Below are 15,136 nucleotides of genomic sequence, written 5' to 3' on the forward strand. Positions count from 1 at the left end.
GGTGAAAAAAAAAAAAACTATGTTAACTAACTATGTTATAACTCTATGTTAACTACCTCTATGTTAACTAACTATGTTATAACTCTATGTCCAGGAATGTCTACTCGGTGTCCAGGAATCACCAGGGGGTCCAACATCTGCTTCTTTAAAGGCCAAAGTTCTAAAATGGCACTTGTTGTTATGATTGGCTGTCCCAGTCGTTGGTCTGTCTGGGTGTGGCAGTCAGTCAGTACAGTAAGATAATTGCTAGAGCAGTCCCTATCTGCCCTTTATGTCTTTGGCAGGTTTAGCTAAGTGAGCTGACCTAACCAGTTCTCCCTATTCCCGGTACAAACCTCCCCCCAAATTACACCCTGGCCCCTGCTACAGTGTTTATCGTCACGTCCCTGTTTAAGCCTTACACGGAACTGTTTAAACCTTACGCGGAACTGTTTAAGCCTTACACGTGCATACAATTATTTTGTCCCCCTACACCAAATGCGATCACGACACACTTCAGCGAGCAGGCCTTCCTAATCGACCTGGCCCCGGGTATCCTGGAAGGATATTGACCTCATCCCGTCAGTAGATAATGCCTGGTTATTCTTCAAAAGTGCCTTCCTCACCATCTTAAATAAGCATGCCCCATTCCAAAAATGTAACCCTTGGTTCTCTCCAGACCTGACTGCCCTTGACCAGCACAAAAACATCCTGTGGCATTCTGCATTAGCATCGAATAGCCCTCGTGATATGCAACTTTTCAGGGAAGTTAGGAACCAATATATATATAACAGGCAGTTAGGAAAGCTAAGGCTAGCTTTTTCAAGCAGAAATTTGCATCCTGTAGCACAAACTCAAAAATGTTCTGGGACACTAAAGTCGATGGAGAATAAGAGCACCTCCTCCCAGCTGCTCACTGCACTGAGGATAGGAAACACTGTCACCACCGATAAATCCACTATAATTGAGAATTTCAATAAGCATTTTTCTACAGCTGGCCATGCTTTCCACCTGGCTACCCCTACCCCGGTCAACAGCCCTGCACCCCCGCAGCAACTCGCCCAAGCCTCCCCCATTTCTCCTTCTGCCAAATCCAGTCAGTTGATGTTCTGAAAGAGCTGCAAAATCTGGACCCCTACAAATCAGCCGGGCTAGACAATCTGGACCCTTTCTAAAATTATCTGCCGAAATTGTTGCAACCCCTATTACTAGCCTGTTCAACCTCTCTTTTGTATCGTCTGAGATTCCCAAAGATTGGAAAGCAGTCGCGGTCATCCCCCTCTTCAAAGGGGGAGACACCCTAGACCCAAACTGCTACAGACCTATATCTATCCTACCCTGCCTTTCTAAGGTCTTCAAAAGCCAAGTTAACAGATTACCGACCATTTCTAATCGCACCGTACCTTCTCCAATATGCAATCTAGTTTCAGAACTGGTCATGGATGCACCTCAGCCACGCTCAAAGTCCTAAATGATATCATAACCGCCAGAGACCGTACTGTGCAGCCGTATTCATCGTCCTGGCCAAGGCTTTCGACTCTGTCAATCACCATATTCTTATCGGCAGACTCAACAGCCTTGGTGCAATAATTGAATAACATGGATTTCTACATGCGTGTTGTCAGGATATTGCGCAGAAGCGTTGCAAAATAAATGTAGAAATCCATGTTATTCAATTATTGCACCCACACTGCTCACGAGCGTCTGCGTTGCCAAAGGCTAAAATAGAACTCCTTTCTATATCTGACTCAGATCGCGCTGCAAGTCCTGCCTCTCCCATCTCCTCATTGGTTTATAGAAGCAGGTACCCACATGCCATCTCCTCATTGGTTATACCCACGTGCTATCTCCTCATTGGTTATACCCACGTGGGTGACTGAAAGACGAACGAGGTCAGTGGCGGTAAAAGGTAGCTGCTTCCCGGCTGAAGAGTTTGTGCATATATTATGATGACATTGTGTGACGTTTTTGTTCATTTAGGACTTCGATGAGGGTTGTTCGGGCACACAATGTTTTCTAGAGGCGATTTCGGAGCCAAACTCTACTCCACTTCGTCGGTGATTGGTCAAGAGTGGGGCTTGGTCAACCATCAGCGGTCTAGCCCTACAATGTCCTACACCTCCACTGAATTCAACTGGCCTGTCCTGGCCTGTCCTGAACATTCTTCCATCGTCTTTTTTTGTCATTCAATGAGAGACGACTCGTTTTCATGCACATTTTTCATTGAGAAATACTGCACCAAACATCTTACTTAGATGTAAAATTCCGCGACTAAGATCTCCTCTGCAAAAATGTCTGACTTTTGAGGAAGCTGGCTACGGCGTCTCAAAATGGACAAACAGTACTATTGCTGCTTTTTTTCTCGTTTTTCATGCAAAGGTCTTTTAATGGAGTATGCGAGCACACTTGTTCGGTTCACCTTGCCGAGTTGGGCTAGCCTCCAGCTGAACTGAAGCATGCTGACGCCTTTAGTGGGATTACATCTCTGGGTGGACTGATATCCTAGTTCTGCGTTTTGACAGCAGGGTTGAGGCAATTGGGCTCGAGGCTGTGTGGCATAACGTTAGCTTGTTTATGTCTCACAGCGTTAACGGAGCTTGATGTCACGACACACGGCGGAGGTATAATTGAACAGACACACACTGACACACTAATTCTGCTCCAAACTCCCCTGAGCGTGTCGACTGCCGATCGGAGGCTGAATCCCAATCGAGTTTCCACTGCATCCACATATTTATTAGTCCCTAAAGAGAGTTTAGTTTAGCATGCAAGTGTGAAACTCAGTGACACCTTGTCTGTCAATGATTTTGTGCAGTAAGATGGATGGGACACAGGATTCTCCCCGGGATTTATTTTTAACAAGGTGGTGCTGCTGAGTACGCTGGAGGGGGGCGTCCCGGAGGGGGGGTTTAAACATCTCTAAATCAAATCAAATCAAATTTTATTTGTCACATACACATGGTTAGCAGATGTTAATGCGAGTGTAGCGAAATGCTTGTGCTTCTAGTTCCGACAATGCAGTAATAACCAACAAGTAATCTAACTAACAATTCCAAAACTACTGTCTTATACACAGTGTAAGGGGATAAAGAATATTTACATAAAGATATATGAATGAGTGATGGTACAGAGCAGCATAGGCAAGATACAGTAGATGGTATCGAGTACAGTATATACATATGAGATGAGTATGTAAACAAAGTGGCATAGTTAGTGGCTAGTGATACATGTATTACATAAGGATGCAGTAGATGATATAGAGTACAGTATATACGTATGCATATGAGATGAATAATGTAGGGTAAGTAACATTATATAAGGTAGCATTGTTTAAAGTGGCTAGTGATATATTTTACATTTCCCATCAATTCCCATTATTAAATAACCGCCTTATATGATAACAAATAAAGAATAAAAAATTAAAAAAATGATTTGTGGAGAACCCTGGGACACCACCACCACCCTTCTTTAACTCCGTTATTAAAAAAGCAGGAAGGAAAGGAAACTAGGGGAGAAGGGGACCGTTGTCCATTTAACCACATTTAGCCTTGTTTTTATAAGCGTTTAAAAAAACATATTAGGCTAGTTCATCTAGTGAAGCTATTAAGCTATCACTAGGGGACAAGGCACCATTGTAAGTTGAGTATAATATGAAGTGACGGCTTAGACACCAACAACGAGTTCATAAGATGGCCTCTCCTCACCTGCCTCTGGGCCAGACCATTCACATCACGTTAATGTTAAGACCCTGTGACGTTTCAGCAATGCTACCGCATCAGGTGGCCAGGCCAGGACAGGACAGGTCAGGCCAGGACAGGCCAGGACAGCCAGTTGAATTCAGTGGAGGTGTAGGACATTGTAGGGCTAGACCGCTGCTGGTTGACCAAGCCCAGCAAAGCAGAGCAAAGCGCAGACTGCTAATTGAGTCATGTCCGTGTGCCTTGTTTCCTCTGTAGCGTGAAATGAACAGTGACCTGCTCCGCACCCACATGCTCACGGGAGCCTTTGAAGCCCAGGGGGACAGGCGAGCCCCCTAGCACCCCCCACCGTCGCCTGAGCACAGCGGTCCGGCCGTCTGGTCGTCTGCCCCGGGCTTTGCTCTTGGCATCTGCTCCTCTCACCCTGACAAACATAGACAAATTAGCCCACAACCTCAATTGCCATCGGCCTCAATTGATGGCGTTGAAGGGAGGAGGTTGGGTGAGACAGACAGCCCCCTGAAGGGGAGTAACAGTGGTTGGTAACAGTAAATGCTGCTACACACTTCATGTAAACAGAGCGACAGAGCGTCGTATACAGTCCCATTCCAAAATTTGAGCCACACAGAAGTACGTAGAACTATGTGTGAAAACGACTTTCCATCGCTGCGTTTGTGTGAAGTGTGTAGCGGCCTTGACACTAAAGCTTAGCACAGGGATGTACTGAAATGAACTGTCTTAATCCCTGCCAATTGATTATCACTTATTATCATTGATTGGTCAAGGACTACACACACACCTGTTAACCCAGGTGTAACTAGGTTTCTGATAAGGATAAGGATGAACACAAGTATACTTTGCAACCCTCAAGGCTTAGAGTTGTTCCCTTGATATGATATTCTAGGCCTAGAGTTGTGTTCCCTTGATATGATATTCTAGGCCTAGAGTTGTGTTCCCTTGATATGATATTCTAGGCCTAGAGTTGTGTTCCCTTGATATGATATTCTAGGCCTAGAGTTGTGTTCCCTTGATATGATATTCTAGGCCTAGAGTTGTGTTCCCTTGATATGATATTCTAGGCCTAGAGTTGTGTTCCCCTGATATTATATTCTAGGCCTAGAGTTGTGTTCCCTTGATATGATATTCTAGGCCTAGAGTTGTGTTCCCTTGATATGATATTCTAGGCCTAGAGTTGTGTTCCCTTGATATGATATTCTAGGCCTAGAGTTGTGTTCCCTTGATATGATATTCTAGGCCTAGAGTTGTGTTCCCTTGATATGATATTCTAGGCCTAGAGTTGTGTTCCCTTGATATGATATTCTAGGCCTAGAGTTGTGTTCCCTTGATATGATATTCTAGGCCTAGAGTTGTGTTCCCTTGATATGATATTCCAGGCCTAGAGTTGTGTTCCCTTGATATGATATTCCAGGCCTAGAGTTGTGTTCCCTTGATATGATATTCTAGGCCTAGAGTTGTGTTCTCTTGATATGATATTCTAGGCCTAGAGTTGTGTTCCCTTGATATGATATTCTAGGCCTAGAGTTGTGTTCCCTTGATATGATATTCTAGGCCTAGAGTTGTGTTCCCTTGATATGATATTCTAGGCCTAGAGTTGTGTTCCCTTGATATGATATTCTAGGCCTAGAGTTGTGTTCCCTTGATATGATATTCTAGGCCTAGAGTTGTGTTCCCTTGATATGATATTCTAGGCCTAGAGTTGTGTTCCCTTGATATGATATTCTAGGCCTAGAGTTGTGTTCCCTTGATATGATATTCTAGGCCTAGAGTTGTGTTCCCTTGATATGATATTCTAGGCCTAGAGTTGTGTTCCCTTGATATGATATTCTAGGCCTAGAGTTGTGTTCCCCTGATATTATATTCTGGGCCTAGAGTTGTGTTCCCCTGATATTATATTCTGGGCCTAGAGTTGTGTTCCCTTGATATGATATTCTGGGCCTAGAGTTGTGTTCCCTTGATATGATATTCTGGGCCTAGAGTTGTGTTCCCTTGATATGATATTCTAGGCCTAGAGTTGTGTTCCCTGATATTATATTCTGGGCCTAGAGTTGTGTTCCCTGATATGATATTCTGGGCCTAGAGTTGTGTTCCCTGATATGATATTCTGGGCCTAGAGTTGTGTTCCCTGATATGATATTCTGGGCCTAGAGTTGTGTTCCCTTGATATGATATTCTAGGCCTAGAGTTGTGTTCCCCTGATATGATATTCTGGGCCTAGAGTTGTGTTCCCCTGATATGATATTCTGGGCCTAGTGTTGTGTTCCTTGATATGATATTCTAGGCCTAGAGTTGTGTTCCCTGATATTATATTCTGGGCCTAGAGTTGTAAGTCGCTCTGGATAAGAGCGTCTGCTAAATGACTTAAATGTAAATGTAAATGTGTTCCCTGATATGATATTCTAGGCCTAGAGTTGTGTTCCTTGATATGATATTCTAGGCCTAGAGTTGTGTTCCCTTGATATGATATTCTAGGCCTAGAGTTGTGTTCCCTTGATATGATATTCTAGGCCTAGAGTTGTGTTCCCCTGATATTATATTCTGGGCCTAGAGTTGTGTTCCCCTGATATTATATTCTGGGCCTAGAGTTGTGTTCCCTTGATATGATATTCTGGGCCTAGAGTTGTGTTCCCTTGATATGATATTCTAGGCCTAGAGTTGTGTTCCCTTGATATGATATTCTAGGCCTAGAGTTGTGTTCCCCTGATATTATATTCTGGGCCTAGAGTTGTGTTCCCCTGATATGATATTCTGGGCCTAGAGTTGTGTTCCCCTGATATGATATTCTGGGCCTAGAGTTGTGTTCCCCTGATATGATATTCTGGGCCTAGAGTTGTGTTCCCTTGATATGATATTCTAGGCCTAGAGTTGTGTTCCCCTGATATGATATTCTGGGCCTAGAGTTGTGTTCCCCTGATATGATATTCTGGGCCTAGTGTTGTGTTCCCTTGATATGATATTCTAGGCCTAGAGTTGTGTTCCCCTGATATTATATTCTGGGCCTAGAGTTGTGTTCCCCTGATATTATATTCTGGGCCTAGAGTTGTAAGTCGCTCTGGATAAGAGCGTCTGCTAAATGATTTAAATGTAAATGTAAATGTGTTCCCCTGATATGATATTCTGGGCCTAGAGTTGTGTTCCCCTGATATGATATTCTGGGCCTAGAGTTGTGTTCCCCTGATATGATATTCTGGGCCTAGAGTTGTTTCTCTGAGATGATATTCTGGACCTAGAGTTGTTCCCCTGATATTCTGGGCCTAGAGTTGTGTTCCTTTAATATGATATTCTGGGCCTAGAGTTGTTCCCCTGAGATGATAATCTGGGCCTAGAGTTGTGTTTCCCTGATATGATATTCTGGGCCTAGAGTGAGTTGGAGAGTTACAGATAAGAAAAACATCTATCTGTCTCATGGGGCAGTGCTCCGGGGCCACTGGTAGGTAGATGGAGTCTCACCCCGGTCCCTCTGCTCCGGGGCCACTGGTAGGTAGATGGAGTCTCACCCCGGTCCCTCTGCTCCGGGGCCACTGGTAGGTAGATGGAGTCTCACCCCGGTCCCTCTGCTCCGGGGCCACTGGTAGGTAGATGGAGTCTCACCCCGGTCCCTCTGCTCCGGGGCCACTGGTAGGTAGATGGAGTCTCACCCCGGTCCCTCTGCTCCGGGGCCACTGGTAGGTAGATGGAGTCTCACCCCGGTCCCTCTGCTCCGGGGCCACTGGTAGGTAGATGGAGTCTCAACCCGGTCCCTCTGCTCCGGGGCCACTGGTAGGTAGATGGAGTCTCACCCCGGTCCCTCTGCTCCGGGGCCACTGGTAGGTAGATGGAGTCTCACCCCGGTCCCTCTGCTCCGGGGCCACTGGTAGGTAGATGGAGTCTCACCCCGGTCCCTCTGCTCCGGGGCCACTGGTAGGTAGATGGAGTCTCACCCCGGTCCCTCTGCTCCGGGGCCACTGGTAGGTAGATGGAGTCTCACCCCGGTCCCTCTGCTCCGGGGCCACTGGTAGGTAGATGGAGTCTCACCCCGGTCCCTCTGCTCCGGGGCCACTGGTAGGTAGATGGAGTCTCAACCCGGTCCCTCTGCTCCGGGGCCACTGGTAGGTAGATGGAGTCTCACCCCGGTCCCTCTGCTCCGGGGCCACTGGTAGGTAGATGGAGTCTCACCCCGGTCCCTCTGCTCCGGGGCCACTGGTAGGTAGATGGAGTCTCACCCCGGTCCCTCTGCTCCGGGGCCACTGGTAGGTAGATGGAGTCTCACCCCGGTCCCTCTGCTCCGGGGCCACTGGTAGGTAGATGGAGTCTCACCCCGGTCCCTCTGCTCCGGGGCCACTGGTAGGTAGATGGAGTCTCACCCCGGTCCCTCTGCTCCGGGGCCACTGGTAGGTAGATGGAGTCTCACCCCGGTCCCTCTGCTCCGGGGCCACTGGTAGGTAGATGGAGTCTCACCCCGGTCCCTCTGCTCCGGGGCCACTGGTAGGTAGATGGAGTCTCACCCCGGTCCCTCTGCTCCGGGGCCACTGGTAGGTAGATGGAGTCTCACCCCGGTCCCTCTGCTCCGGGGCCACTGGTAGGTAGATGGAGTCTCACCCCGGTCCCTCTGCTCCAGGGCCACTGGTAGGTAGATGGAGTCTCACCCCAGCCAATAGCACAAGCCAAAACCCATATCCACTGAGCAGGAAGCTGAGAGATGAGATTAATAAAGGAGGAATATAAAGAAAGGAGTGTGAAAGAAATGGAAGAGCAGAGAGAGTGTGTGCTGCAGATTAGTCAGTTTCTCCTGATTCTCTGTGTGGGCACAGCGTTCTGAGTAACAATGCTGTTTCTTCCTGCTGACCTCTGAGGAAGCACTTTTACAGCTAGCCCCCCTGACCTGGACATTCTGACCTGGACATTCTGACCTGGACATTCTGACCTGGACATTCTGTGGTAGATGGCACTTTTAACACGTTGTTTACCAGAGCATGTCCAGGTCCGAATGTCCAGGTCTGAATATCTAGGTCAGCATCACTACAGACCCGGGTTCAATCCCAGGCTGTGTCACAACAGTCCATGACCTGGAGTTCCGTAGGGCGGTGCACAATTGGCCCAGCGTCATCCAGGTTAGGGGAGAGTTTGGCCGGGGTGGACTTTACTTGGCTCATCGCTCTGTAGCGACTCCTTGTGGTGGGTCGGGTGCCTGCAGGCTGACTACTGTCGTCAGTTGAACAGTGTTTCCTCTGACACATTGGTGCAGCTGGCTTCCGGGTTAAGTGGGCAGGTGTTAAAAAGCGCGGTTTGGCAGGTCATGTTTCGGAAGAAGCATGACTCAACCTTAACCTCTCCCGAGCCCGTTGGGGAGCTGCAGCGATGAGACAAGATCACATTTGAAATTGGGAGAAAAGGGTAAAAATACCCCAAAAATCATATATAGATATATATACATACATACATACATACATACATACATACATACATACATACATACATACATACATACATACATACATACATACATACATACATACAGTACCAGTCAAAAGTTTGGACACAACTCATTCCACTTTATTTTACTTTGTAGAATAGTAGTGAAGACATCAAAACTATGAAATACCACTTATGGAATCATGTAATAACAAAAAAGTGTTAAACAAATTGAGATTCTTCAAAGTAGCTACCCTTTGCCTTGATGACATCTTTGCATACTCTTGGCATTCTCTCAACCAGCTTCAACTGGAATGCTTTCCCAACAGTCTTCTGTGTTATTTCATAGTTTTGATGTCTTCACTATTATTCTACAGTGTAGAAAATAGTAAAAATAAAGAAAAATTAGTAGGTACAGTTGAAGTCGGAAGTTTACATACACCTTAGCCAAATACATTTAAACTCAGTTTTTCACAATTCTTGACATTTCATCCAAGTAAAAATTCCCTGTTTTAGGTCAATTAGGATCACCACTTTATTTTAATAATGTGAAATGTCAGAATAATAGTAGAGAATTATTTATTTCAGCTTTTATTTTTTTCATCACATTCACAGTGGGTCAGAAGTTTCCATACACTGAATTAGTATTTGGTAGCATTGCCTTTAAATGGTTTAACTTTGGTCAAACGTTTCGGGTAGCCTTCCACAAGCTTTTCACAATAAGTTGGGTGAATTTTGGCCTGTTCTTCCTGACAGAGTTGGTGTAACTGAGTCAGGTTTGTAGGCCTCCTTGCTCGCACACGCTTTTTCAGTTTTTCCCTCAAATTGTCAATAGGATTGAGGTCAGGGCTTTGTGATGGCTACTTCAATACCTTGACTTTGTTGTCCTTAAGCCATTTTGCCACAACTTTGGAAGTATGCTTGGGGTCATTGTCCATTTGGAAGGCCCATTTGCGACCAAGCTTTAACTTCCAGACTGTTGACTTGAGATGTTGCTTCAATATATCCACATAATTTTCCGTCCTCATGATGCCATCTATTTTGTGAAGTGCACCAGTCCCTCCTGCAGCAAAGCACCCCCACAACATGATGCTGCCACCCCCGTGCTTCACGGTTGTGATGGTGTTCTTCGGCTTGCAAGCCTCCCTCTTTTTCCTCCAAACATAACGATGGTCATTATGGCCAAACAGTTCTATTTTTGTTTCATCAGACCCAAGGACATTTCTCCAAAAGTACGATATTTGTCCTTATGTGCAGTTTCGAACCATAGTCTGGCTTTTTTATGGCGGTTTGGAGCAGTGGCTTCTTCCTTGCTGAGCGGCCGTTCAGGTTATGTCGATATAGGACTTGTTTTACTGTGGATATAGATACTTCTGTACCTGTTTCCTCCAGTATCTTCGCAATGTACTTTGCTGTTGTTCTGGAAGTGATTTGCACTTTTCGCACCAAAGTACGTTCATCTCTAGGAGACAGAACGCGTCTCCTTCCTGAGCGGTATGATGGCTGCGTGGTCCCATGGTGTTTATATTTGCGTACTAATGTTTGTATAGATGAACGTGGTACCTCAGGCATTTGGAAATTGCTCCCAAGGATGAACCAGACTTGTGGAGGTCTACAAGTCTTTTTCTGAGGTCTTTGATGATTTCTTTTGATTTTCCCATGATGTCAAGCAAAGAGGCACGAGTTTGAAGGTAGGCCTTGAAATACATCCACAGGTACACCTCCAATTGACTCAAATGATGTCAATTAGCCTATCAGAAGCTTCTAAAGACATGACATAATTTTCTGGAATTTTCCAAGATGTTTAAAGGCGCAGTGTCGGTACACTTCTGACCCAATGGAATTGTGATACAGTGAATTATAAATGCAATAATCTGTCTGTAAACAATTGCTGGAAAAATGACTTGTGTATTGCACAAAGTAGATGTCCTAACCGACTTGCCAAAACTATAGTTTGTTAACAAGAAATTTGTGGAGTGGTTGAAAAACGATTTTTAATGACCCCAACCTAAGTGTATGTAAACTTCCGACTTCAACTGTACATCCAAACCTTTGGCTGGTACTGTATATAAAAGTGCTATCAGATTTGTGGCCCTCAAAAGGGTGGAATTGCATAGTAGGCTTATTCATTTTGTGTGAAAAAGCTGGCTAAGCAAGCTGAACCTGAATAGGCTAGACAGGTCCAAGCCCCTGCTCTTAGTGATGTGTTGCGTTTGATTTGTGTTTTTTAATAAGCTGGGAATTCTATGTTTTGAAGATGTGACTTTAATGAGTGGAGAATGAATGTCCTATGTGGTATATTAGCGAGAGAACACTGCTGAGTGCTGACTGATAAATGGAGGCCAAGGTTATTGATCCAATGAGCAGATAATAAAATGAAATTGTTGCAGAGACATTCTGTGAGTGGTAGTAGTGTGTGGGGCCATTTGAATGGACTGCCCCCCCACCCCATCAGATCATCTCTATTATTTTATCCGCCCTCTGAATCTTTCAAAGGCAGTTGGCTTCTACTTGTAACCTGTTCCAGTAGGCTATAAGGTATTAAATATAAGTTAGGCCTAATAAATGTAGACCTAGTTAGTTTTATTAGTATATACTTAGTATATTAAATGTTGTCTTCCGCAGATGATTATTTTGCTGAATATACTGTGTTTTTTTGCAGGCCGTACGGACAGCAGCGGTAGTGTGGTGAAACAGGGTACCCTGGAGCATCGTGAGGGTCAGAAGGGTCGTTGGAGCGTCTGTCACGTAGAGCTTACCCCATGTGAGCTGCGCGTCTACAGCCTGGACAGCAGCGGTAACCGGCAGCTCTGCACCGCCTACCCCCTGTCCCACTGCCAGGGGGTCAGCCAGTCCCAGCCGCCCCAGGACGGGCGAGTCCTCCAGGCCCTCTTCTTCAACAGGTAATGGAAGAAAACCATGGTTCTCAACTCTTATCCTCTTGCCAGGTCTCCCTTGTAAAATAAGTCTTCTGACCTCAACAGGACTTCCTGAATAAATATAAATGAAATGTTTATGTCAATCACATAAACATGAAAGAAATGGCCTGCACTCACTTGAAAATAAGTTGTAATTTAAGCTTTGTTGTAATGTTCTTTCTCTCATAGCAACGTGTTAAAAGATCACACACTGACCCTCTTCTTCAACAGCTCCACCCGCCTGCAGTTACGTGCCGCCTGCCAGTGGGAGGTGCTAGACTGGAGGAGGCTGATCTGGGAGAGAGTACTGGCTGCCCAGCCCGCCCACAAAAATGCAGAGTGTCTTCCAGCCTTCTCCCCGTCATCTTCCGTTACCTCTGGAGGTCGCGACACCAGACCAGATCCCTGTGGTCCTGCTGAGGCTGCCCTGGCCCCTGGTTGCTCCCATCTCCTCCCGGCCCGGCCCACGGCCCTGCCCCTGTTCACCCAGTGCTGTACGGATGTCCTCAAGGCTGGTCTCCTCCACCAGCTGACTGACCAGAACAACTGGAGGGCCTTCACCTTCGTACTGAGTCGCTCCACGCTGCAGGCCTTTCCCACCGAGGGCCGGGGGCCCGTGTCTGAGCCCGTCCTCCACTACCCGCTGGCCTCCTGCCTGGCTGTGCAGAGGGACGAGGCCGAGGGGGTGAGCGCTGGCTGCTTCCAAGGCGTCTTCCCCAGCGAGGTGCTCCGTCTGCGGGCTGAGAGCAAACTCAAGGCCCAGGACTGGGTGGAGGCCCTGCAGATGGCCGTGGCACCCCAGAGGCCCCAGGGTGAGGAGGGACAGGGTTCCGGCCAGGCCCAGCCGGGTGCAGTGTCGACGGGGATTCTGCTGAGGAGCAAGCCCTCCAGGGAGAGGAGGCAGAGGGACACCCAGAGGGCCAAGAGACAGTCAGTCACCACCAGCTTCCTCAGTATCCTCACCTGCCTGGCTGTGGAGAAGGGCCTGACCACCCAGAGCTTCCGGTGTGCAGGTAGAGACCTGCACCTCTTACCAACCAACCACACACACACACACACACTCTCTACTGTTATAGCCTCTCTACTGTTATAGCCTCTCTACTGTATATAGCCTCTCTACTGTATATAGCCTCTCTACTGTTATAGCCCCTCTACTGTTATAGCCTCTCTACTGTATATAGCCTCTCTACTGTATATAGCCTCTACTGTATATAGCCTCTCTACTGTATATAGCCTCACTACTGTATATAGCCTCACTACTGTATATAGCCTCTCTACTGTTATAGCCTCTCTACTGTATATAGCCTCTCTACTGTATATAGCCTCTCTACTGTATATAGCCTCTCTACTGTATATAGCCTCTCTACTGTTATAGCCTCTCTACTGTATATAGCCTCTACTGTATATAGCCTCTACTGTATATAGCCTCTCTACTGTTATAGCCTCTCTACTGTTATAGCCCCTCTACTGTATATAACCTCTCTACTGTATATAGCCTCTCTACTGTTATAGCCCCTCTACTGTATATAGCCTCTCTACTGTATATAGCCTCTCTACTGTATATAGCCTATACTGTATATAGCCTCTACTGTATATAGCCTCTCTACTGTATATAGCCTCACTACTGTATATAGCCTCGTTACTGTATATAGCCTCGTTACTGTATATAGCCTCGCTACTGTATATATTCTCGCTACTGTATATAGCCTCGCTACTGTATATAGCCTCGCTACTGTATATAGCCTCGTTACTGTATATAGCCTCGCTACTGTATATATTCTCGCTACTGTATATATCCTCGCTACTGTATATAGCCTCGCTACTGTATATAGCCTCGCTACTGTATATAGCCTCGCTACTGTATATAGCCTCGCTACTGTATATAGCCTCGCTACTGTTATAGCCTCTCTACTGTTATAGCCTCGCTACTGTTATAGCCTCTCTACTGTTATAGCCTCTCTACTGTTACAGCCTCGCTACTGTTACAGCCTCGCTACTGTTATTTTCACAGTCTTTTTATTGTTGTTTTTATTTCTCTACTTATCCATTGTTCACCTACTACGTATTCTTTACTTAAAAATTACACTGTGGGTTTGGCGGATGCCAGGAGAACGTTACCTGCCCCAATGCATAGTGCCAACTGTAAAGTTCTGGTGAAGGAGGAATAATGGTCTGGGGCTATTTCTTATGGTTTGGGCCTCTTGTAAGATGGCGCCAGAGAAGAAGGCAGACGTTTTACCTGATTGTGTTTTTTTTTTGTTAGTTTATTTGCGTTGTTTGTACCTTAAAAAAACAAAAACTTTTTTAAGGAATACCTAGGATAGGATAAGTAATCCTTCTCACCCCCCTTTAAGATTTAGATGCACTATTGTAAAGTGACTGTTCTACTGGATGTCATAAGGTGAATGCACCAATTTGTAAGTCGCTCTGGATAAGAGCGTCTGCTAAATGACTTAAATGTAAATGTATTTTGTACATAATGTTGCCGCTACCGTCTCTTATGACCGAAAATAACTTCTGGACATGCGATTACTCGCCACGGACTGGCAGAATACTTTTTTCCCGAGTCTGACGAGGCCGACGCGAACGATATACTGCTTTCTCGGGAACAGGCCCAGATCCCTGTGATTTGCGTGAAGAGGTGGAGAAAAAGGGGCCGGAGGGCAGGCTGCCTTCTGAGAATTCATAGGCGATCGAATAAATCCCCACTTCCTTCCATTCTGCTAGCGAACGTGAAATCTTTGAACAATAAAATAGATGACCTACGCGGAAGATTAAACTACCAATGGGACTACCGTGGTCCTTCTGTAGCTCAGTTGGTAGAGCATGGCGCTTGTAACGCCAGGGTAGTGGGTTCGATCCCCGGGACCACCCATACGTAGAATGTATGCACACATGACTGTAAGTCGCTTTGGATAAAAGCGTCTGCTAAATGGCATATATATTAAAAACTGTAATATCTTATGCTTCAGGGAGTCGTGGCTGAACGACGACACTATCAACATACAGCTGGCTGGTTACATGCTGTACCGGCAGGATAGAACAGCGGCGTCTGGTAAGACAAGGGGCGACGGACTATGTATCTTTGTAAATAACAGCTGGTGCACGATATCTGAGGATGTCTCGAGCTAT

General features: G+C 46.1%; 1 protein-coding gene and 1 long non-coding RNA gene across 6 annotated transcripts in view; both read left to right on the plus strand.

Moving 5' to 3' along the window:
• The window catches only part of LOC118386430 (pleckstrin homology domain-containing family M member 3-like), a 112,905-nt gene that overhangs the window by 10,194 nt on the left and 87,575 nt on the right, over positions 1 to 15,136 (plus strand). For all 5 annotated transcript variants that reach the window (XR_008139944.1, XM_052522884.1, XM_052522883.1 and 2 more), the window contains exons 3-4: positions 11,749 to 11,989; positions 12,236 to 13,017. Coding sequence is in view for 4 of the 5 variants with exons in the window: in XM_052522884.1 (XP_052378844.1) it covers positions 11,749 to 11,989; positions 12,236 to 13,017 (1,023 nt within the window). In the remaining variant the exon portion in view is untranslated. The remainder of the gene's footprint in view (positions 1 to 11,748; positions 11,990 to 12,235; positions 13,018 to 15,136) is intronic.
• Positions 6,215 to 11,696, plus strand: LOC127931152 (uncharacterized). Its single transcript, XR_008139945.1, has 3 exons — positions 6,215 to 7,411; positions 7,459 to 7,740; positions 7,788 to 11,696. It is a non-coding gene; the product is annotated as an uncharacterized LOC127931152 (long non-coding RNA).

The sequence above is a fragment of the Oncorhynchus keta genome, chromosome 7, assembly GCF_023373465.1.
Source record: "Oncorhynchus keta strain PuntledgeMale-10-30-2019 chromosome 7, Oket_V2, whole genome shotgun sequence".
Lineage (NCBI taxonomy): Eukaryota > Metazoa > Chordata > Actinopteri > Salmoniformes > Salmonidae > Oncorhynchus > Oncorhynchus keta.